Source organism: Geospiza fortis, unplaced genomic scaffold (assembly GCF_000277835.1).
Source record: "Geospiza fortis unplaced genomic scaffold, GeoFor_1.0 scaffold75, whole genome shotgun sequence".
NCBI lineage: Eukaryota > Metazoa > Chordata > Aves > Passeriformes > Thraupidae > Geospiza > Geospiza fortis.
In genome coordinates this window covers 1,042,191-1,067,901 of record NW_005054360.1, presented here as the reverse complement: position 1 = coordinate 1,067,901, position 25,711 = coordinate 1,042,191, and the positions used below count along the sequence as shown (strand labels likewise).

The window sequence follows — 25,711 nt, the reverse complement described above, 5'->3', positions numbered from 1 at the left end:
TTTATGCTGCATTAGAAAAGAATAATGGGAATTGGGCAACTAGAAAGATAGTTTAGGTGGGAATTATCTGACAGTTTTAGCCCAGAAAAGCTTCTTAAACTCACATGTATTAGAGTGTAGTAGGTGGAGTCTTCTGGATTATTTAATGTCTTGGGCTTCCGTGGCCTTCTAGGGGGTCTCTGCATTGGGCGAGAGTCTTCTACTTTGGCCACAACTGTAAAAAAGCAGAAGACAGCGATCCTTATTTCTTCACAGAACTGGAGGCCTTTGGAAAAAACAGGAGAGAATTTCACCAAAGGGAGAAAAAATCCACATAGCCACTTTTACTGCTTGCAGTAATTCAAGTAATCAACTGGTTTGGACATTTTCATCAGCAGCGGATGGGTTTATCCATTTGAGTCCTGACTGCCCACAGGGACAATGCCACATAATAATGAATGCCAGGCTGGAACAGCCCAGAGGTCTGCCTGGCACAGGCCTCTTCTTCTGAAAAGGGCTGATGCTCCACATTCAGAAAAAGGCTCTGAAGGCTAATGGCTACTATGAGGCCACTGGCTGGTAATGGGGACCTGTGTGGCATGGATGATGTTTTCTTCAGACTCAAGTCAATCTTTAAGGTGCTGAATGAGGGAAATAGCATTAGGCCTCTGTTTCAGAGGTTGTCCTCTACATTATCACAGTGAAGATTTTCCTCCAGGTGTCCTGCTGAGGCTTTTCATTTCAAGCCAAATCATATGCCACTGGGCAACACAGCATGACCATGTCCATCACATCCTATGTAGTCTATGTTCGTGTACTCAAATTCTGGTCTCTATTTCTACAAAGAACTTTCTACCAACATATGAAAAACGCCTTCACGCTAATAGAAATTAAATCAAGATTTTAACACAAAATCAAACTACTGTCCCCTGGCAGTCTCCCACTTCAGAGTTAGACACTGACTTGCAGATTACATTGGCTGGCACATAGAGAACTGGAAAAATATCTTGTGTATTTTCTTTTTGAAAATCTGTATGCAATTCTGACAGTGCTTGGGTTCATAGGTATGTCACAGAGACAACACTGAGTGCAGGGTTCCTAATGCCTAGGAAGACCACAGAACTGGCCCTGGAGGGACAAATGAACAGCCTGGTGAGCCTGGTCTCCTTCCCTTCAGCTACAGGAAATGTTAACAGTGACAGCAATTCCTTCATGAAGAAGGAGAAGGGGGTTGCACAGCAGCAGAACACCAATGGCAGAGGTGGGTCATGGGGTGGTGAAGGAAGTCACAGCACAGTGAACAAACAGTGTCTAAGGTATCTTGCATTATCCAGTGAGGTTTGATCTTGTCCTTGTCCCATCAAAGATATACTAAGTACAGTCCAGGAGAAAAAACATCTCCTCATTCATAAATGAATATGGTGTGAGGTTGGAATGGGGATCTAGATCCCAGTGAATTACTAAAATGTGTTTTGCTGATATAATCAACTTCCACATGAAGTGACTTTAACACCATTTTGTTCCCCTATGACCATCAAAAACCCTTTTACATGATGGAAATAAAAACTCTCCCATGTACAGCAGACATATTTTTAATTAAGGGTAAGGTAAGCACAATAATTTAAAATGAGAAATGATCAGTAATACATCAGTGTTGACTGCTGCAAAATTAGCTGTTTAAGTTTTTTGTTATGTGTGATAAATAAAGGCTTGCAAAGGTCATGGATATACAGAGAAACCAGGATGAATAATGTTAATTTAAATTGTATTTGGATAATGATTACATTTACTGCTTTAGTTTCTTATCTGAAATGCAGACTGCTTCTTCTGCAATGAATGAACAAGTATCTTTTTAACATTTTGCACCTAAGAGAAAAATGGTATTTTTCTAAGCCAGGTTACAGATAATACATGTTAAACAATGAATTTTAGAAATAAATTAATTTCAGTAGCCTGTATTAAATATAAGTGAGATCCCTTGATTTCAGTAGGTACAGCAGGCTTGACTGGGCTCTTAATATGGGTTGTTGCTACCTTGCTGTATTTCAAATGGGCCAGCTGGAGTTATCTGACTTTCCATTTGTTTGAGAGAAGAGGTATACCTTCCCTATTTTATTTTTAAACATAACAGGAGTCCAAAGTGGAAACACTACCTTAAAAAATCTCTTAAAATTCAGTGCTGTTGAATAGAAACACCTAACTCCCTGTCTGTAGGACATTCAAAAATTTTGTCAGATCATGGCTGCATGAAAATCTGAAGAAAGAAATTAAGCCAATTTGGGAGCTCTAGGAAAATCCCAATGAAAAGGTTCTCATTATGCCTAAAGATTTTTTACTGTCCCCAAAGAATTCATCACTGTGTATGCTGTTACATTATTTAATTCATCAATGTCAAACAGATAAAGCATTATTGTATTCTAGATTACAATTATTCTAAATGAAATTACTTGTATACTTCTTGTGTGTGTGCTCTGCAAAGAAGACTGCTTTATACATTAAAAAAATACCATTTTGACAATGATAAAGGTTTCAGTAAAAAAAAGCTTTTCATCTCAGCTCTTGTGTTGTACATGTGTGTAAGGTGTGCAAAAGAATTGAGGAGAAAGAAATACCATGTTGAGGCAGGCAACCATCTAAGCTTGGACCTCCATCATTCCTTTTTAAAACTGAATATAGGACTGAAAATGCATTTCTGAGTTTTGCCTGCAAATTACACAGTAAAGTTTTACTTTGTTTTACCAGAAAGGGAAGCTGTGAGTTTCTTTTACATTTAGATTTGCATGTTTACTGCTACTGAAATTTAGAAGATGTGGTAGCTACTTCCATTGGATAACACAAAGTAAAATTTACTTTTTTATTAGTTTCTGATAAATACAGAAAAAAATTACTTAATAAAATTAAAGGTTGGGGGTGTAAATTAAATACCCAAGTGTAATAAATGGTGAGTTTGATGGACTTGTTTTCCAGATGGCCTATACCTTTCTGCAGCAGGCAATGAAGCAGTATCTCAACTAGCTCATTTAGCACTACTACAAAGGTTCCTACCTAAGTTGCACACACACTCAATTCTACAACAAATTAATACTTTCATTCTCAGCCCTCACTGAAAGCTCCAAATAGGCTGAAATGTGTATACAATATGTGTGTGTATCCTGAACACCACCACAAACTGCATGAACTGAGGAGAGCTGCATGTGCTTGAAAAGTTCAAGGATGAGCAAAAAATGTTTGAATAAAGATGAGTCAGTATCAACAGCCCTTTAGGTTGAACTGGCTGTACATTCTGACATACAGTGATAAGCTTGGAAGACAGCAATCTCGAGGAATCAACATCTGTGGAAGCCAATGTAAATTAACTATGACTTACCACAGATTTCATACTGAAGACTGGAGAAATAGTGGTTACAGCTGTGATAAATATCTAAGGGACCAAAGGTCTCTATTTATTAAGCCACCTGGAGAAACAGACAAAGCCATCTTCATGTCATTTAAGTGAAATGTTACAGGCTTGATTTAGAGCTGTTCCACATCTTAGGGAGAGGGAAGTATAAAGCCAGGCTCAGAATTAAGAAGGAAGGAAAACAAAAGGAAAAGCAGTAATTGTCTAAGTTTTGTAGAGGGAGTTGAAAATAATCCGTAAAAATGGAAATACAGCAACTGGAATTCCAGGACTTGATAATGAGAAGCTAATAGTTATGACTGCTTACAACATTTATGTGCATACCTTTTTACTGTTCTAATTGTACACAGCATGAGGATGCAACTACTCAAGTTTGGGATTTGCACTGAGAAAAGCACTGCTCTTCAACATTCTGGTTAGTGACTTTTAGGTATTTTTAATTCATGGGATATTTAACACAGCCAGATTTGGAAATTACAGTTGATGGATGCAAATTCTTAGCAATCTGGAAAAAACCCCAGAGGGATTACTCTGGCACAGACCTAGAAGTAGGAACGGCAAGAGACTGAGAACTTTCAGATTGTGTACAGCAGAGGTTGGCAGTGTTTTATCTCTCACACCTAAGTCCCACAGCCCCACCAAGGGAAGCCCCACTGAGTGTCACTCTCTGGCTGGCACTAATACAGAATGACAGAATAATAAACATTGGAAAGGAACTCTAAGATCATCAAGTCCAGCCTTGACCACCTTGCCAGGTAGACCATGGCATGTAGTCCAGCTGTTTCTTAAGTCAGAAAGTGACTTTTCTTAAGTCACTTCCAAGGATGGTGACTCCACCACTTCCCTGGGAAATCCATTCCAATGCTTAACAACCCTTTTGGTGAAGAAATCCCTCCTGATGTCCAGCCTGCACCTGCCCTGGTGCAGCTGGAGGCCATGTCCTCTCGTCCTGTCTCCAGCTGCCTGGGAGAAGAGCCCAAGCCCCACCTGGCTGCACCCTCCTTTCAAGCAGCTGTAGAGAGTGACAAGGTCACCCCTGAGCCTCCTCTTCTCCAGGCTAAGCATCCCCAGCTCCCTCAGCTTCTCCTCATCAGATTGTGCTCCAGACCCTTCACAGATTTGTTGCCCTTCTCTGCACTTGCTCCAGCACCTCTCATTTTTCTAAGTCTGGTGACTTGGGTTACTGCTTTTCAAGAGAGAATATTTAATGGAAATGGCTGTATTCCACTTCCACAACCTCCCAGACCTTGTGCTCTGGCATGGATCTGAGCAACTCCCAACACAGATCTTTTACATCCTGGCTGTGTGGTGCCCAAAGGACCACTCCTGTAGCTGAGCCACCAGCCAGCAGTGCTTGCCTACCATTTTTCTCCAGTCCCACATCTCAGGGCTCCCTGGGTGACTACTCACTTGCAAGGAAGGAAGTCTGGCTGGTGGATGCTGCTCTGCTCAGCCAGTGCTACACACGCTCCCTTTTCCTTGCAAAGCCTGCCCATTAAATTCCTGTAAATAGTGCTTTGACAGCCTACAGCAGGAGGAATCCTGGATGAAAACCCTGCTTGTCTCATTGCCTTATTTACTTGAAAATGGCCTCAGCTGCATTGGGGTTCCTCATACCATGTAAATTTCATTCTAAATATAGAAAATTCTCTTCCTGAGATTTTGTACTTGAACTGTCATTTAATAAGTAGAGGGATGAGCACTATGATTCATCAGGAAAAAAAAAGAAAAAAAATTTCTTCCCATGATGATCAAATTCCCTTCACTTCAGGATTTGATCTCAAAAAGCTTGACAGCAGCCATTTGTGCATCTGTTTTGACACCACAGCAACCTAAGGCTCACTAGCAGTCCAAGGGTGCAGTTCTGGGGTGCAGCCATTACATTTGGCTGAAAGCATGTAAGAAGCAAATATAACCTACTCAGAGATTCTAGCCACGAGGAATTTTGTTTTTTCCAGGAACCTCATGTGGCTTGCTTTCTGCATTTTATAAAAACAAAGAAACTCATTTAAGAACAACTTAACCTCGTGGATTTAAGGCTGAATTAACCTTTTGCTCAGATGGTCTTTGAACTGCAAGCTTTGCATTTTTATTGAAAACAAACAAACAAGCAAACCATTTAAAAAATGTGAACATTTGTCACAGCATGCCATCGGCTGTCCCCTCAGTTCCTCCCCTTCTATGGGTAGCAGATGTAATAAAATATTGTATCAGAGGAAGTGCTGAATTGTGTTACTGCACAATGGCCACCTACCCACAGACAAAGGCAGCCAAGCTCTCCTATCTGGCTATAAAATACAATTAATGTGCAATTCATTAATTCGTTCTGTAAAACAACATATATAACTAGTGAGGCTGATGAAAAAGTGTAAATAAATGTAAATGACCAACATAATTACAAATAGGTAAATACCACATGATTTAAAGAACACCTAAAGCTCAACTATCCCTGCCTTCATAAGAGTAGGACAGGAAAAGCAGCCACAGAGGGAAAGCTGCAGTAAAAGTATATCCTTCTGTAAATGAGTGTGGATAAATCCTACTGTAACACATAATGTAGGCAGGAAGACAGGAAGGTTCCTCCCTGTTAAAAAGGCAGTGGGTCACCTCGTCTACCTGCTTCACTTTAGCATCACCATCTGCAGGACCTTACCTCCAATCTTTGGGGGTTTTGTAGATATTTTACTGTATTCCACAGAAGAAGAAAATACGATATCCAGAATGTTGGTAACTCCTGTGTTTTAGACAGTACAACTTAAATGAACTGAACACAGGCATATTGTTGCTTAAATATTCTCTGCATCTAGTTAGATCATATTTGCTGTAATAAACATCTACTTAAGACAATGCAGCTTTATGATAAAGCCAGTTTCCAACTGGCTTAGAGGCAAACTGTGGAATTATTGTCTTCACTATCGTGTGCATTGGTCATAGCTGGAAAAGAGACAGTTTTCCTGTCATGTGAATTATGTTCAAGTGTGGAAAAAGAAAGTTCCCATTCCACACCAAGGAAGGTTTTTCAGTGGACAGGTCAGCACACTTTACCACTGGAAAGCTTCTGCACTGGGACACCGCAGGGTTTTACAGCAGCGTGACATTTTCAGTGATAAAGGGAAGTGGCTGGCTGGTCACCCCTTTAGGCAGGGTTGGATGCACAGGTGACAAGCCCTGGCAAGCTTTTGTCTACTATAAAGCTACTTAAATGAATAGCAGTGTGAAGGGTAGACTTCACTGCATTTTGCACATGGCAGGAACATACTGGTACATTTTCACTTGGTTCACTCGTGCAAGTGATGAGATTTTTAACTGATAAAACAAGGATTTGTATATTCCCTTTCCCTCTATCTACCTCTTTTCTCTAGCTTCCGTTGGAAAATGTGTTAGAACCAAGAGGTATTTTCCAAAGCATACATTTTTAATTTCTCAGGTTTATCTTGTCAAAAAATCAGCAGTATTTAGTAGAGGATTCAATATAAGACCATTAATGACAATCACAAACTTTGCTCTGTCTTTAATGAAAGGTTCATGGTACTTAGTTTTCCATTTCCCATTTCTTTTCTCTTTCAGACTCTGGTCTTGGAAACAGGCTGAACTACAGAGATTACCGACCAGCAGCTGGTTTGCACTTAAGAGGTGTAAACACCAAGCCCTCATTTTACCAGCTGGCCCATTTGAGAGGACTCCAAAGTAGGATTGAAGTACTTTTAAGATCTTTTCAATGTAGTCATGGGAACTGAAAGTTACATCAGAAAGAAGTTTCATCACACATGACAACCGAATCCACAATGTTATAATGAAAATAGCACAGCTAGCTCTGGGCAGTGAGAGACAGTCCTAGATCTTATCCCAGCTCTTCCCCAGAGGCAGTGCAGTGAGCTCACACAAGCCCTGCCACACAAATGGAGACACAGCCAGTTATCTGCCACATCTGCCCTCATCCTCCACATCTGCAGCCCAGGACATGAACTGAGAAAATTCTCTGTTACATCTATTCCAACAGAAGAGGTCTCAGCTGCTCAGTCAGGTCTTTGGGGTCCTTTTGCTGGAGCTCAGGTCTTAATGATCTGCATGCTCAGAATCCCATGTCCTCTTTATTCTCACAGTGCTCTTCCCCACTGCCACCCAAGCTGATTCAAGCCTGCTTACATTTTGGGAACCTTCACTGCCCATGTTAACCAGAATATAAATAACTCTGAAGTGTATTTCTAGAGATCACACCCTCTTAAATGTGTGAGTTAAATTGATGCTGAATATTAATAAAACTTTACATGCAATTACAATACATGCAATACATGCAATATACCCACCAACATGGGTAGGAGCTACAGGTTTTGAATAACCTCAGTTGTATCTGTAGATAGCTAAAAATTCGCTCAGCATATATGTCATAAACTTTAGTAAATTGTTTGACATATTACCTAAAAAACTGTTGTGTTTTGAAAGCATAGTCCCATATCATAACAATAGCACACACAGTTGAGAGACAACTGAGTTAACAAGAGTCAATATGGAATTTTACCAAATAAAAGTATTCCTAGTGATTGTGTGTCTAGATTCATTCAGCAATCCTAAGCAGCACTGAAACAAAAGACCAAAAAAAAAGGTAAATACATAAATCCCAACCAGGTTTGGGTATTTATCTGGGAACTGTGTTCCAGACATGTACTGATATGGGGCTTAGTACAAAAATACACAGCCAGAGTAATATGAGAAGCTGGAATTAACTCATCTCCTTGTTCCCTGACATGACCAGGAGTAGCTTCTTGTCAGTCCTGTTTACAAATGAAAATTCTGCCAACAGTAAGGTTAAACATTACCTGACTGACAAACATGAGAAGAAAGCCGGCCATTAGCTTGGTTATCTTTGGACATCATCACAGGTCTCAGCTGATGGGACAATATCATTTCATTCAGTTTTTGCTGCAATGCTAAGTAATCTTCAGATAATTTTGATATCTGAAAAATATATTTTTACATTATTATAGAAATAAGTATACATGTTCCAAGGTAATCAAAGGTAAAATAGTGGACTAGAGAATTAATTTAAAAGGTATTTCTCCACTGATTGCAATGCATACTCCTACCACATTTACCTCTTCATTTCTTGAAAAAAAAAAAGAAGATGGGAAAAAAAAGACATGTAGGAAACTCAACATTGCAGTCCAGTCCTACAGCTACTTCTCCTTGGTTCACACACACGGGCAGATGGTGCCTTGCTGATGCAAGATTGCTTCCACAGCTGTGGGCATACTTCTCTCCACATGTGCAAGTCTCTGACACTGGCACAGCAGCTTTAGTTTCATTTACAGGGACATTTCACAAGTGTACTGAATTGTAGGGACCTTGATGGATAAACAAACATTTGAAAGGCAAAGCTTCTGCATTTAACTTAAATCAGATTAACATTATTTTTGCCAGTACTCTTTGACTTTTCCTCCTTCCTGAAAAGGCTGTTTTCTCTTGCAAACCAAAATATGCATTTTCATAGAACACACATTACAAAATCTCTGTCTTAGTTGAGAGAGCAAAACCTTGGTGCCATAGAAGTCAGTAAAATAACTTTGCCATTCTGCCACTGCTCAGAGTATTATGCTCCACCTACACTGCTTACAAGCTTCTTACCTGTCGTGAAAAGGCTTCCAAATCACAAGCCTCTTTCTCTGAGTCTCCCTTCAGTGTCTTAGAGCCTTCAGCCTCTGTACTGGTGCTTTCCCTATCTTTTGTTGTTTGGGGATTGTTATTTTGAACGTGTATTGCTTCTGTTGGCTCCTTTATTGTTTTCTCTTGACTTTTGCAAGGTAGTTTCCCTTCTTTTCTGAGTTGTCCTCTCCTTCTGTAACCCCGGTAATTACTCTGAATTACTACTGCTGCCTTCTCTTTGTCTTCTGAACCTTGCTTTTCTGCCTCAGCCTGCTTCCATGAGCTTCTTCTCAGTGACTCTTTTCTTGTGATTCCTTTAGCTCCTGTAGGCATCGCTGCTTCACGCTTTAGGTAGTTTCTTTCCACATCTCTGTTGGTCCTGGCCTGGACCACAGCAGATTCTTGATTTTGCCAGTCTGCACTGAGTGTATCTTGATTATCTTGCTCTTGCTGGGGTCTAGGTTCAGCTGAGATTTTGACAGAAGATTTGCTGGGTAACTCTTCCAAAGAGTCCTGTTCTTCACCTTCACTAACCTCTTCTACTGCCAGGTTCTGCTTCACAGGAGCTGCCTCTTCTTCACTAGATGTTTGCTGTTGCGCCTCTCCGTTCCCTGTGTCACTGTACCCAGAGCACTTGCTGTCAGTGACAGCACCAGGTTCATCTTGAGTCTCTTCACTTGCTACTTCTTCCAGTGTATCATTTTGAGCTGGCTGCAGTTGTGCTTCAAGGAATTCTACAGCAGATAATTCATCCTCTGCTATGGCAGCTGCTTCTTCTTCTGTTCTAGGGAGGGCACTCTCAGTTGGACTTTCCTCAGGATCCTGTAGTTCTTCATCATTTTCCTTCTTGCTAGTGGTTGCATTTTCAATTTCTTGCTTTCTGAGTGATTCCCTGAATGGAACAGAGTTTTGAGCAAAAATTACAGCTGAAGGAAATGAAGAATAGAGACAACTTTACAACTACATTTGGTGGTCTTTGTATACTAACTGGCAATTTGATACATTGCAACATAGGAAAGATTTAGTGCATATAGCTGGAATTAAAGATAGCAATTTCTGTTTTATTATTATTATTATTATTATTATTAGTAGTAGTAGTAGTAGTAGTAGTAGTAGTAGTAGTAGTAGTATCTCTTAAAGTGAAAAGGGATAATATTATTATCATCAACATCATCATATCTTAAGTAAAAATGGACGTCCCTGTTAAACTTAATGGAAAATTGCCAGGAAGATAATCTAGGTTGTGTAAAACAGTAAAGAATTAATAAATAATAAGATAAAATAGTAAAGAATTAATTTAGATGTTAACAAAAACATAAGGCATGAACCTCTTAGCATTTAAAGAATGTATATATATACACACAATCCTAAAGGTATTCTGTGTTTCCTCTATCATCACCTTTGCTTATCTTGAACAGTGACTTAAAACAAGAACAGCTCCTTGCAGATATCTATCTCATTCTTGTCTGAACATTTTTTTATTATGAGCTAATTCCAAAGAGACTCATCTATAGGTTACATTACCATTACAGCTAGGTACAGTGTTGTTGATCTTTCTCCTTAATGTGCCTTTATTCTTTGGGCTTGAAAAGATAAGAAAATTGGCTACTGCCACTAAAACCCTCCGTATAAATATACATTACTTCTGCATACAAATCTAGAATAATCCTAATTTTCTTCACTCTTATCTTATACTGTTGTTATTCAGTGCTGTAATTACTGGAAAGGGACACGTTTGAGTGACAGAAGAGAAAATAACACTACCTCCGGCTTTGGAAGACCTTCCTTTCCTTATATCCCTTGTAGTGAGACTGAATTGTTATTGCTGCTTTGCTTCTTGTTTCAGTTAGTTCTTTTCTCTTCTTCCTGAGTAAGTATCCTCTGGCAACTGATACAAATTGTAATGCAAAACAACCTTAGGCAACAAGCAATGGGTGCCACATACATTTCAGACAGTCAAATACTAACAGCATTAAACAAAAGCTAATAAGGAAATACAAACCAGGGTGCCTATTATGATTATGTTTCATCTGAAATGATTCCCATAAAACCTTTTTGAGATTTCAGAAAGCTGTACCCATTCTACATGAGGATACAAACAAGCTCTTTCTTCATATTTTGTTGGACTAAAGAAAATATAGGAAGATGCAGAATAAAACAGAAGCACACAGAGCTATACAAGTGCCTCTATAACGCAGTACTCTGAGCTTAATGTACCTGCTTTGCCTAATTCAGGCAATTGATTTGACTCTGTCTTTCATTTCCATGGGAAATGCCTGATTATCAGCCTATAGAGATTACCAGGCTGTCAACTGGCACAGGTTTGGAATTAGCTGAACATTCAATAGATCAGAGAGAAACTGAGAATTTTACAGCTCAGCAGTTACAGAAGACTTAACTCATGCTCCTTCTGCAAAGACTGATTATTCAAAATGAAAATGCTCAGCATGAAAGATGTGCTAAGCTCCACAGTAGCCAGGTGCACCGTGGCAGAGAACCTCCCTACCAGTGCTTTGTGGGAGGCATAAGGGTAATTTTCTGGTTTGAACCAGAAATAAGGACTCAAACATGGGCCTTCCCTGGGTCACATAGGTGCTGACAGGTCACTGGGGCCTGGATGCAGTTGCCAGCACGTTGGTATCTGGTGCCATCTGAAGTGCTCCAGGATAGCAAGGCATCCACATGGAGCTGGCGGAAAGAGCAAGACAGATGGGACCTTCTGGACAGGAAAAGTTGGCTATACCAGGTGAAAGAAAGCTGGAGGCCAGACCAGATAACCAGGGCACCTCGAATGTCACTAGATACCAGTATGAGGGCAAATGAGCTGAGCCTTAGCTGATTTTGAATAAAATTATTCCAACCCTAGGCTCTACTGACTATAACAACAGTTTAGACACCTAGATCACATTTAGACATCTACACTGAAGTGTCCTAATCAGAAACTGAATTGCATTCAGAATCTTGCTTCAAAAACTTTTGAACTTGCAAATAATTTCCTAATGGGAACTGGCACAGTCTCCACAGTGCTGTGATTTGGACAAATCTGCAACTCCAGGGATTCAGCACAAATCCGCTAATCCCTGGCAAAATAAAAATAACATAGTGTTTTGTAAAAATATTTCTGTTGGGCTCTAATTCCAAATGCAGTACCAAGAGCATGGGGATAGTGGATTCAGGTGACTTGAATACCCTGTGGACATGGTATATATGGGACTCTTTCTTCAACTCTGCTGAGAGTGTTTTGCATCACAGTGAAAAGGTCAAGCTCACTTGAAAATAAGAAGGGAGCATTAGCAGTCTGTTCCAACACATTCATATAACATAGTGCTAAGTTTTATGTGCTTTAGCATTCCCCAATCATAACTTAGACCAGCCTGGGCTCCACTAGGTGCAGTCGATCAAAGTAAGAAGCCCCATATAAAATGGGCATAAATTACACCTTGGTAACTGGATATAGGGCAAAGAAACACAAATACTTATTGGAAGTAGCACAATTGGAGTTTATATTGCAGGCTGACAGAGACTTAGAAAAGTGGAAATTGTCAAGCACTTGGAATACTTCTTGAGTTTCTTGGATTTGGAGACAATTCTCTTTCCATTTTCATATAAAAGCAACTCAACAGGAGTAGTTTTGAAACAATCAAGTTATCAATGGACATGGCAATATAAGCTGCATTTGGCCTTTTTAGACTATTCTGGTTCACTTTTGACGTTTTCTGAGAAGTTTGTAATGATATAGTTGCTGTCTAAGCTTTGCTTTCAAACTGGAAGAGAAATTTCGTATTGCTTTAGAAATAAATGGGGGAAAAATGGAGAGAGCTAAGTAAAAATGGACTTCATTTGAGTTTTGGCTTCTTGTGCACTGAAAAAGTTGAAATGCAACTGCAGACATCACAGAAGGTGGACAAAAAGAAACATTAGAGACATTAAGAGAGTAAAAAAAAGTTTATTCTTTTGCATTTGCTAAATATCCTAATATAATTGGCTGCATTCAGATGTGTAATAATTTTTGGCACATTACTGGATTTTATGCTGGTTTTAGATTGTTTTCTACACTGATGAAGTTCTACCAACTGCAGTAAAGTGATCTTCAGTACACACTGGTCCAGGGCCATTAACGAATGCATCTGACAATGATTAAAACCAACACTGGTGGTGGTATATACTCATGAAGGCATATCTGAGGTTGTTTAAATCTAGACAGCCTGGGTACTGGCAACACTAGATTATATTTGGGTTGCCATCTTTGTAATTACCGAAAATGTTGTGCAGATTTGTGCCAGCTGTTTTTATAGAATCATAAAATCATAGAATGGCTTGGGTTGGAAGGGATCCTAAAGATCATCTAGTTCCAACCCTGCTGCCATGGGCAGGGACACCTTCCACTAGACAAGATTGCTCAGAGCCCCATCCAACCTGGCCTTCAGTCCCATATCTCTCCAGCTGTCCTGCTCCTGATTTCAGAGCTGCCTAGACTGTGTCTAGCTTTGGGATGTCTCTCCAGGGACAGGGAAAACCAAAGTACAGGGAGGAAAAAGGGGTGTCCCCTAGCAACACCTGGGCCCAGGGTCATTATGGCTGCAAAAGAGAAACAAAGTGATGGCAAAAAAGAAGAAGAAATTTGAGTGAATTTACAGCTTGCAGTCTTCCTAAATATAACCATTACTGATACATAACAAACCCAATTCCTAATTAAGCAGCACCCATACACTCATGATATGCAGACAGTGTTGTGTGGGATTCAACAACACCCACAGCTGGGCAGCTGTAGTACTCAGACTAGGAGTGACAAGGTTTGCTATGGCATTTGAGCATCCCACTTCATAGCAGTGGAAAATGCCTAAATCACTCTGAGGTACAGGTAACAGAACAGAGTCATCCATTTCAGCCACTGTATATAGACATATAATAGATAAGTTATACCTCAGAACATGCAAATGAGCATAGTCAATCAGTATAGTGAGAATCTGAGTCAACATACTGTGTATGGACAAAACATTAAAAGCCAAGAAAGCAAACAATTCTTACTTGCTTGAAATTTGATCATATATTCTTCCACTTTTTTATTATGCTTTGCATTTTTGTATTCTTTACGAGCAACAAACCCCCTGTAAGCTGAAAAGAAATGTTAAAAACTAGGTAATCCACTAGGTACAAAAAAGAATAAAAATATTCTGGAATTACAGACCTCTATTAAAATATTCATAAATATTTTACAGGCTTTATGTTTCAGAAAACAAGGCAAACAAGCACAAATAGTAAATCTACATAAAAATACATTTTCTGGTTAATAAAGTTATGATGAAACAAATGAATATAAAACACAAGATAATCAGAATGTAAAATAAGATTATGTTTGAAAGTATTAAAAAAATCAGTTGATGCCTCCATCAACAGGGTAATTGGCCTTATTATCTAAGACAGTTAATATATTTTATTTTCATTATTACATTATACAACCTTGTCAGTGCATGCCAGAATATTATTAATAAGAGTATCATCTGTGCAATCACATCCTTCCATTCTTAAAATTGCCTTTTAAATATAACACTGATAAATGTAATTTCAGTAAAGAGATTGTCATAACCTGGTTAAAAGAATATTTTTCATGAGAACAGATATGACCAAGTATAAGATATTTTGTCAAATGTAACAGCAGGAAAATAGCAAAATCCACATCCAGCATGCACATTCATCTATCAACTGTACACATGCACTAGCTTTAAGCAAAATGTTAAATGTTTTAAAGCTATTACCTGACTGTATTTTAATAGCACTTTGTTCCCTTTGTTCCTTTATCTTTTTGTATCTCCTTGAACCCAGCCACCCTCTGACATAAGCTTGAATCAAAATAATCATGTCAACTGTCTCCTTCCGCATTAAATTCAGCTGCTCCACATGATAGTATTTGAGGAATACCTTAAAAAGAGAAACAAACAGAAGTTTTAGTTACCTTCCCTGCCCTTTAGTCACTCGATCCATTTAACGTCAGCAAGAGTTACAAGTTGGTTTCAAATGATGAACAGACCCTTCTGTTGTAGTACCTAAAGCATAATTCTTAGAGATAACATTTTCATTGTTTGGGATATTAGTTTACCTTACTCTTCTCTTCAGCATCTTTTGTCAGTCCTTGCTTATTAATTTTTTTATGGCAAGATTTTTTAAAGTTCCAGTGCAAGCCTTCAGTCTGTAACTATAAATCTGTTTTCAAAACTACAAGGTTAACAGTTTTGTTAACCTCACAAATGTAATGTATGTTATATAAACATGATCCAAATCTGGAACCTTCAATTTCTCCATTTCCCAATTTTAAACCTAAAGCATAGTTTATTTACTAAATTGCTTTTATCAAGCATGAAACTCACATAAGTCCTAAAAAATGAATCCAGAACAAGGATTGCCAACACATTCCTGGTGTGTATTAAGGACTTTGCTTTTTAAAAAGAGTAGAGATCAACAGCTACTCCAACCAAATGGGTGAGAAAACAAATTGTTTAATATGTTAACAATGGCATACTGGAATGAAGAAGATACAGTATATTAAAAAATTACTTTAGTTTTTCCAAGAACCCAGTTGTCAAGGTGGGCTTTTTCCAAGATGGCAGCACAGGTCTCCGGGCTGACTGGAGGATCATCATTTGTTTTGTAACAGATGAGGTAATACCTAAAGACAAATGCATGATTCTTTATTTGATTAATGGAGGATAATACATGCACATACATTTAAACCATTCTTTTAAGTAATAAAAACAATTGCATAAAAGAAAACATAGCACTGAAAAAACCAAACAGCATATGAAAGAAAGTGCAGTTATTTATACACAGTACTAAGAAACTCAATCAAAAGTGGATGAGTGACATATTACAAACCCTGGAGGGTTTTTTAATTCTATACCAACACCAGAAGGTTTTTAAAAAGAGGTCGGTCCAAGCAGAATAGCACAACATTTCTTTCCTCCTCACTATATACTGTGAAAGTGATTTCAGTGGCAATCTAAAAATAAAATAAAAAAAATTTTAAAAGCTTTTCTGTCTAAATTATATTATTTTATATTTAGAAATGTCACAAAAATTTCCTGTCTTGTCTCATGTGCTAGACCATCTGCCTTTGAGATACTTAATATCTCAGTAGATGTTGAGATGCATCCCAGCTCTTGTTAGCTCCTTGGAATCAGTTTTGCAGATCCTTTTGGAACATGTAAGTGCCATTGTGACACATCATCTGTAAGCACTTAATCTGGCAAACTCATTACTCAGAATTAATTCTGACTAGGAAAAGAGGTCACAATGCTCACTCATAAAAATTACCTGTGATACACCAGCTCAGCTGCTGGATAGAAAGTACTTGTTTGTTCCAGGACTTTCCAAAATGCTCTATAACAAGATGAACCATATCTATCTTGGCTTTTTAATTTAAGAAAATTGCATTAATTATGTGTGCTTCCTTACAGTACATTCTGGTTTTTTTCTTGTTATTCAGCCTTTAAACACAAAGCCTGGGTTTACCAGCTTTAAATGACGGTAACAGTTTGCTCATGGAATAATAAAAGAGACAATGTGGATTTCTTCATTATCACCTACAGTTCCTTTTTTTTTCTTTTTGTAAAACACAATGAATTGGCTAATTTTTATTACAACCAAATAATTATGCCATTATCTCAGGTCTACCGGTAACTCTCAACTACTAAAAAACCCCAAACCCAAAATAAGACATATATTTTAATAAAAATCCTTTTTCCTTTGAGGGCCACGTCCTCAGTGCCAGAGATCTGCACAGTCTCACTGTAATCAGGGGCACAGCCTCTAAAGAGCTACCCCATTATGTTTACTGCTTTTATATATGTTACTTGAACAGTTAAATTTGGTTTTTTTTTAAATAAAAATCTGTTACCAAAAGCTACAGCACATCTTGTAACTCTCTTTCCATGCTGCACTCTTCTAAAAGCTGCATTCTTCCAAAAAGCAGCAGTTCCAGGATTATTTTTTCCAGAAACAGGGCTTTAAAAACATCCCTTTGCTGTTCTCCTCTCATCTCATGCACCTGCAGCATTCTGCTACTAGCTCTCTCTTTCTAGTGCACTATTTCTTTTAAGTGCTTCTGTCCAAATAGGTGATGCTTGCTTCTTCCCAGTTTTGATCTCCATTCCACACAGCTCTGTTCTGATTGAGACAAATACTCAGGGTCTTTATTTGTAAGAGAGAAGTACAGATTTTTGAGGTGGAGGAAGAAGGTAGCTAAAGGAATAATACAACCACACTGAGTTCATTACTCTGCTTCTTAACAGAAGTGACTAATATTATGAATTATATTTTAAACAACACTATGCAGTTTATTGTACTCAATAAACTTTTCAGCCCTAGACTAGGAATCTCAAATCATCATCTACCCTTGCATAAGCAGATGTTGCACAGTACTGAAGCTTGGGAACTACAGAAACGGTGGTGTTCCTTGGATGCTGTGGCTGCAAATTCTTGGCTTTGATTTGAAGTAATGCATTTCTAATACTCAAGTCCTTGAAGAAACTTGCAGAGTATAAGCAAGTAAATTTCTACCCAAATGCTCAGAGAGCCTGAATCACAGAAATCATTCTGTGATTCATCATCTTTCCCCACCCATCAAAAACATGTTACTAATCTTGTGCCTGAACTACTCTTGCTCATTTTGTCTATAACCTTCTTTGTCACAGGAAATGTCTCCTTGAATTTCTTTTCAAAGACCATGCCAAAAACAATGCTGGTGCTTAACAAACACTGGCTGGCAATTATAGGAGAGAAAAAAGCTTCTTCACGTCGATGTTACCGTTTTATGAAGTTAGCGAAGAGTATACGATGTGAGTAACCCTGTCTGCGGATCCGTGCTGTCTCCAGAATTCCCGTGTAACGCAGCTGAACCAACACTTTCTCTTTGTCAAACTTGTTTGCCTGCCGGTCATTGTTGGGCTTGATGCACCTGACAAAATGGGGCTGACCAACAACCATTTTGGATAGCAAATCCATCAGAGAATACTGCAAAAAAGTAACAAGAGATCTGTCACCAGGATACTTATGAAACCGGTATATAGGTCCATGTGTAGTTGAAATTTTATTTCATATTATCAGAATCATGTCCAAAACCATATACATGTCATTAAACTGATAGTTTAAGAGTAGATGAAGTAAATGACCCCCAAAAAATTCTAGCTTAGAAAAGCTTCTACTAATTTATACTACTTGCAAGAAACATGGATTCCAAATAAATGTACCAAATTTCATCCAGGACATTATCACAGATTTCCATGATGTCCAACATATGACAGAATACTTACACTCACATTTACTTGCTCATCTTGGAGCTTTGCTAGGTAATTACAGCCATTTTTCTTTTTATTGTTGTCACCTATTTGAAGACCCTTGTTCACCCAGAGAGTAAATCATCCATTGATGGATGGGAAGTGGAACAGCAGCAAGCCAGTAAATATTTCAATTCCTTCATTAGGCTGGAGGAAACGAAGGCTACCCCAGAAGAAGGGCTGGTTGAACTGCTCTGATCTTGGTGTGTCCTGCTCATTCTATAGACTGACGGTGATACAGTAACTGCCCTGCCAAGAGGAAACTTCCAAGGAGGGCAAAGCTAGAAGAACAGAATTCCAAAGTTGCATTTTTCAGACCTTACCAGAGTACCAGGCTAGCAGGGGGGATGCAGCCTGTAGCTCCCCATGCCAGCTGAGGGGAATCTAACTGCAAACAACCTTGACTGGTGTTTTGAAAAATTGCTCCATGGGAGGATCAAATTAAAACACAAATGAAGAGGCTCATTCCTCAAGATTCAACCTGACTCAACAGAAAGAGGCAGCCAGGAGGTAATGCAGCTCAGCAGTAGGGTGGTTACATGAAACCAGTGGAGGACGTCAAGAGCCATATGTTTCCTATTAAAATGTGCAATTCCATTCTGGGCAGAAGCTGCACCATAGAGCAAAGTGCTTAATTAGCTCCATCACCAGTGTGCCAACTGAACACAAACAAGTAGGACACGCTAATGGATATATTTTTTTCCATGCAGTCTGAGGTGGCATATGCTTTTCTCAGTCACCCATAGATTTCTGTGTATGAGTAAACCAGTGGGGCTGAAGGTGGATTTTCATTTAAGAGCATTAGCTATCATGATCTAAGCAGGGATATCCAGGACAGAAAATAGCATCAGAAAAGTGTAAACATAATTAACTCATTTGCAGCTTCTGATGCTAGAAGTGCTGATAATACACTGAATCACAGACATTAATTTGAATGAGATTCAATATTTTTTTCCATCTAGAATATTCGGACAGTATATAGCTTTGGACCACTGTGATACCTAAACTGAAATTATCCTTCACAGTCCACAAAGCTGTGCAACTGTATCTAAAAAAGAGAGATCTGGCTCCTCATTGTTCTGACATAGATGTAAGTGAACTCCTACAGGTCATAAAATCATAAATATATTGACTTGGAAGGAACTCATCAGGATCCAACTCCTGGCCCTGTGCAGGACACCCCAGGAATCACACCATGTGCTGGAGAGTATTGTCCAAATGCTCCTGGAACTCTGCCAGGCTGGTGCTGTGACCATTTCCCTGGAGAGCCGGTTCCAGGGCCCAGCCACCCTCTGGGTGAAGAATGTTTTCCTAATATCCAACATAAACCTCCCCTGATTCAGCTTCATGCCCTTCCCTGTCATTGGTCACGAGACTGCCCTTCCTATTTCCCTCATGAGGATGTTGAAGGTCACAATGAGGCTTCCCCTCAGCCTCCCATTCTCCAGGCTGGACAGACCAAGTAACTTCAGCTGCTTCTCACAGGGCTCCCTTCCAGACCTTCACCATCCTCATGGCCCTCCCGTGGACACTCTCTAACAGTTTAATCTCTTTCTTATACTGTGGCACCCACAACTGCCCCCAGCACTCGAGGAGAGGCTGCCCCAGTGCAGAGCAGAGCAGGACAATCCCTCCCTTGCCCTGCTGGCCATGCTGTGCCTGATGCCCCCCAGGACAGGGTTGGCCCTTCTGGCTGCCAGGGCACTGCAGGCTCAGGTTCCTGCTTGCCACGGACCAGGACCTCCAGATCCCTTTCTGTGGCACAGCTCTCCAGCCTCTCATTCCCCAGTCTCTATGCACAACCAGGGCTGTCCCATCCCAGGTGCAGAATTTGGCCATTGTCTTTCTGAATTGTCATATGATTTGTTGAGGTCTCTCTGCAGGGCCTCTCTGCTCTCAAGAAGTTGACAGCTCCTCTCAATTTAGTGTCATCAGCAAACTTGGCATTCCTTTAAGCCGTGTGCTAAATTCATCATGAACATTCCCTCAGCCACTTTATGGTTTGCTGGGAGGGATGACTAAACAAGAGTTGGAAATTCAGAGCAGAATCAACTCTGTGCACACTTCAGATGCTCTTCACTGCTATTTGCTGTTTTAGGACCAGCAGCACAGCCAGTGCTTGGGAAGGTCCAGAGCACTGCTGAAGGAGCCACAGGGATGAACTCTGAGCAGCCTCTGTGCAGGGACCATTGAGAACTTTCTCTGGAGCTCCTGCTTCCAATTAACTTTGCCCTCTTTCTTAAACTCGTAAGGAAATGCTACACCACTAATGTCCAATCTCCCTTTATCTTTGGTGGAAAAACAAGCAAGTGAAAGATTAATATTGATCATCATACATCATCATGACAGCAATGTGGCTGTGTAATCAAGTACAGTTAAAGATGAAACATCACAATCTCAAGATATTTGTACTGCACAGACTGCTGCACCATATATGCAGTTCACAAACTCTAAATGGATCACTACTAACTCAACAGGTGCATTTCAAAAAAGTAAAAAAATAAGCATTTTCTGTACTCTAAAAATATTTATTAAAAGATCTGGTATCTTACTCTAAAATAAGAAGCAACTGTCTGTGTTTTCATGCTGGTTGTTTCTCTTGGATGATGTCCAGTATCTCCTGCTTCATTCTATAAAGATGAAGAAAAAAATTACACTTTTTATCTCTAGTTAGCCTGCAGTGCCCTTTCCAATGCCGCAAGAAAGCATCCCTCAGAGAACATAAATAATTTTAAAAGTATTCTAAACAGCAAAAGTTACAGCATGATCACTAACACAAATCAGTGACACCAACACTTTGCTACACAATACACAAATATTCACACACACAAAGGGCACAAATTGGTAACAGAGCATCTAATCACTGCCACAAATAACTGGACAATGTCTGAGGTCCTGTCTGTTATTTCATCATCACTGTTAATCTGATAGTTTTCTAAGAAACATGGCTATATTCCACACCAATATTTTAATTTCTCTTTTTGCTACAATAGCAGTTGGGAAATAGTAATTTTTTTCCCCCTGAAGTTGTTATAAAACTATAGCCAGAAAGAAGGGAAATGTTAGGTTTTTACCTCACGGAAGGAATATGAATTGCACAACACAAAGATATCCAGCTAAACAGAAAAGAAAATAGAAGAGGGAGAAAAACCAAGGAAGGGGTTACTCACTTACTTTCAATACCAAAACAGCTACTGCCTTTCTAGTTTAAATTAGGCTTCAATGCAGAATCACAAAATCAGTTTTCTTACCTTTGTATGACTGATTGATTTTTGGGAGGTCCACATTTGATAACTGATTGTAGTTTTGCTTTTGGTGTGTGCCAGGTTACCTATAGAAAGATGAAAGAAAGTAACCTACCAAAGTGCTTACATCTCATCTAAACTAAGAATGATCTGAACCACCTTATTCATGCCCCCAGTGCAAGCATATGATTATAAAGGTCATCGACTTTTTCAGAGTGTGTCCTCATTTCCCCTTTAACCCTTGGGATGGAATGAGTTCTGAAGAAGTTGCATTAACACAGAACATGGTTTTTTCTCCTTCAGCTCATATGTCATCTGCTAGATAAAAAAATAAACAGACAGACTGCTGCAGAAGGTAAGATAGATACATCTTAGAGCATCCTTGTGGTTTTACCCTAAGAATGTTACTGTACTATTCTAGTTCTAATGCTACATATTAAAGAAAAATGTGCTAATACCCTTCTCTGGCCCTGAGGAAAAGTGACATGGCATGACTCAAGTTTATACACCTAAACTCTACCCTTTACTTCGCTTTCAACCCCCAGTAAAAGAAGATTGTATCTTTCCACACAACTTGCTGGAAACCATCACTGGCCTGTCCTTTCTCAGAAGTGTGGCTCAGTATTCCTGGAAGGCTAATAGCTGACATGGACTAAAACTGTCCCAGGGAGGCATTCTAACCATTAATCAGAATGTAACCATTAATCAGAATGAGAGCCCTGTGGGAATGTTTCAGCTACTATTCACTGGCTCTGTTTGGTTTACTAGCACAGGCAAAGCCTTAAAGCTCTAACTCTGGAACTCTAAGCCAAGCAATATCTTCATTATGATGACCTTGAAGGACTAGGTGCATTGACATGCTTTACACAGACATTGGTCTTTTCAAGGAATAATGAAAATTCTGCTGAGCTTTCCATCATGTCTCTCTGTGTTGATAAACCCTAAACATTGCTGCATGCTGCTACTGCTTCTGCTAATAACATAACACCTCTGGGATCTCCCACTGGGAAAGCCTGTATTATCTCTCTACTAGTGCTCAGCTACTATCAGGAAGAGGTGGATAAGAGCTGGAATAACAGCTGCAAATATGTGTCATGGTAATGCACCTGGTATTATGTGATGATACCAAGGCCTAAACCTCCCTGGCATTCAGCTGAATATCACAGGGTGGGAAGGAAAAAGAGAGGATTACTAACAGCTAACTTTAGCTATCCAAAAGTGAGGTGTCTACAGGATCCCTGCTGTATTCAGTGGAGAGAGACACCTTCAGAGGAGATTTTTCCCATCCCAAGAGAAACACCTGAGATAAGCAAGATGGGTTGGACTTTGGGTAATTCTCTACAACTACTCTGATTCTAGATAAATAACATGGATCAGAAACCTAACTTTAAGTTGGCTGTAGCTGGAAGGTTTGAGTCAGTTTTGAAATGCTACATGCAGTGTTTCACAATATTCAACAAGAAGACTAAAACAGCCTTCAGAGTTATCTTGCAAAACATGAAGACTTGGGATCAGTTCTTGGAGCTATTTGGATGCTTGCTTGGACTCTATGGAAATTATATTTTAGTATATTAGCAAATATCAACAAGTCAAAAAGATCAGGCAAGGGCATTGAGCTCTGTGCTTTTCCAGGAACACTCAAAATAAAATTCCAAGACCAAATTTTGCATTCTAATAGCAAAGCTCCCTTTGTAAAGAACAGAAGCCTTGCCAAAACCTCAGCTTCTCTAAGTTATGAGAACATTTTCATTTCCATTAGGCTCTTCCAGTTTAGCTTTTCTGTTCTGCTAGAAATATGTCTCCCATGTAATTGTACAAGAAAGTAATGTTGTAAAGTACTTACTGTAGGGCATCAATGCCATCACACAGGGAGTACTACAACACAATAACAAACTGGTTGTAAGGAGACTTACCCATCATCCTGCAGTGGAAGGCAGGACAATTTGCAAGGACATAGTTGAAAAAAGGTGCAATTTAGGAGTAATTTCTGTAGAGCCAGTTTTATTCCCCCACCTCTACTTACAAATTTCTTCAGGAAGAGCTTACTACAAGGACCCCATCGGTTACCTATTGTAAAGAACTCTAAGACTGAAAATGAAGGAGTGTCTTCTCAGTCTTTGCAGCAGATGTTAGGATCCCCAGCCTTTGTTCTCTACCGCTTAGAGATAAATTGCACTGAGGCAATTTATAAATGCCCTGTCCAAAAGAGGCCAATGACTTACCTGATCCTTTCTGTTCAGGCCTCAGCTCAAGAGATGTGCTCCACTCCCTGTCTTGATCCCCTACCCTGAAGACAGGACCCTGAAAGAAGCCTCTACCACTTCCTTGGCACTTGACCAGACCAATATCTCCCCTGCAGCTTAAGATGGCTGCAGCTCCATTCAGTATAGATTCCATGGTGGGAAAGTGAAGCCACAAAGTGTATAATGTCATCAGTGAGGGGCCATATGAAACCTAGCAGTGGTCATCATGAAGGCTGGAGAAAGCTAAGAAGATCACCACACAGCAATACCTGTTTTTGTGAGAGGGTGAGTTACCAGCTGTCGTGTCAGGTTGTTTTCAGATGATCGCAGTAGCAGCACAATATCAGCTGGCAGAGTATCTCTATTTTTGGCTAGGAATCCACTTGCATTATATAGAACCTGTTTAAAAAGTGCATTTATACATCTTCTTGGATTTTTAAATGTAATTGTAAATTTAAGCTTTCTGGAATAGGGCTTTTACTTTAACAAGATACACAAATAGTTTTTCAGCCATCAGGCTCACTCTCACTTCTAGTCTTCTTTTTTGATCACTGAAAGTTCTATCTTTTCAATACTGAGATATGATGCAAACCACTGAAAGCAAATCTGTAATTCCAAAGTAGCTTAAGACATTTATTTTTCCTAATGCAGGCAGTAGTTTTAACCTGTGTGGATTTATCACCAGGACAAGCATATTGCAGTCCTCCTTTACACCTGTACATGTGCTAATGCACAATTAACAATGCACTTGATTTCAACCTCATCACACAGCATTACCCATATGACTATACAATCTTTCTGTGCTATTCATATTATGCTGTACTGTACCCAGGACTTAACACTCTTCCTAGGGATTTCTGTATTAATTGTAGAGGAAGTTTGCAGAATCACAAACTGCATACTGTCAACTGAGATCTCTCTAAAAATTCCAAGAATGGTATACCTAATTAAAAATGTAGCTTCAGAGTTCTATCTTGATGGTCTAAGATATTCACAAGAAAACTTGACCTGTCAAGAAGGGTAGAAGATACTGGGACATATAATTTAGAAAAACCCATCACAGAACAACTCAGCAACAGTCTTAAATGATGAAAAAGACTTGTAAAGGAAGAGGAAATAACCTGTTCTCCAGTTCCACAGAAAGCTGGACTAGGGGTAATGAATTTATATGGCAGCAATGGAGACATAAGTTAGACAGCAGAAGAAACTTCCTAATGGAGTTTTTTGAACACTGATGGGGCAGTGGTATAATTCCCCATCTTCAGTGGCTGGTAACAGGAATGGTAGAGGGAGACCTGGCTTTCCACTCCTTGCAGTGAGTTATGCTGTGCTGGTGAAATGCAACTCAGCTGGAGATGAGGTTCAGAGGAGTTACAAGAGGCTCCTTGTAGCTCTTGTAGGGGTAAGATATTTTCCAGCAGTATTTGTCTCCTCCCAGGCCAGCTGCTCCAGGAAGGAAGGAAGGAAGGAAGGAAGGAAGGAAGGAAGGAAGGAAGGAAGGAAGGAAGGAAGGAAGGAAGGAAGGAAGGAAGGAAGGAAGGAAGGAAGGAAGGAAGGAAGGAAGGAAGGAAGGAAGGAAGGAAGGAAGGAAGGAAGGAAGGAAGGAAGGAAGGAAGGAAGGAAGGAAGGAAGGAAGGAAGGAAGGAAGGAAGGAAGGAAGGAAGGAAGGAAGGAAGGAAGGAAGGAAGGAAGGAAGGAAGGAAGGAAGGAAGGAAGGAAGGAAGGAAGGAAGGAAGGAAGGAAGGAAGGAAGGAAGGAAGGAAGGAAGGAAGGAAGGAAGGAAGGAAGGAAGGAAGGAAGGAAGGAAGGAAGGAAGGAAGGAAGGAAGGAAGGAAGGAAGGAAGGAAGGAAGGAAGGAAGGAAGGAAGGAAGGAA

At 39.6% G+C, this 25,711-nt stretch overlaps 1 protein-coding gene across 1 annotated transcript in view; it reads right to left on the bottom strand.

Annotated features, from left to right (window-relative positions):
- The window catches only part of MYO3A (myosin IIIA), a 116,322-nt gene that overhangs the window by 7,188 nt on the left and 83,423 nt on the right, over positions 1–25,711 (bottom strand). Inside the window, exons 22-33 of the mRNA XM_031059326.1 lie at positions 24,108–24,235; positions 23,816–23,988; positions 21,600–21,679; positions 20,901–20,978; positions 17,820–18,025; positions 15,572–15,683; positions 14,776–14,938; positions 14,048–14,134; positions 10,784–10,907; positions 9,002–9,911; positions 8,197–8,335; positions 105–214 (exon numbers count right to left, since the gene is read on the bottom strand). Of these exons, the coding sequence (XP_030915186.1) occupies positions 105–214; positions 8,197–8,335; positions 9,002–9,911; positions 10,784–10,907; positions 14,048–14,134; positions 14,776–14,938; positions 15,572–15,683; positions 17,820–18,025; positions 20,901–20,978; positions 21,600–21,679; positions 23,816–23,988; positions 24,108–24,235 (2,310 nt within the window). The remainder of the gene's footprint in view (positions 1–104; positions 215–8,196; positions 8,336–9,001; positions 9,912–10,783; positions 10,908–14,047; positions 14,135–14,775; positions 14,939–15,571; positions 15,684–17,819; positions 18,026–20,900; positions 20,979–21,599; positions 21,680–23,815; positions 23,989–24,107; positions 24,236–25,711) is intronic.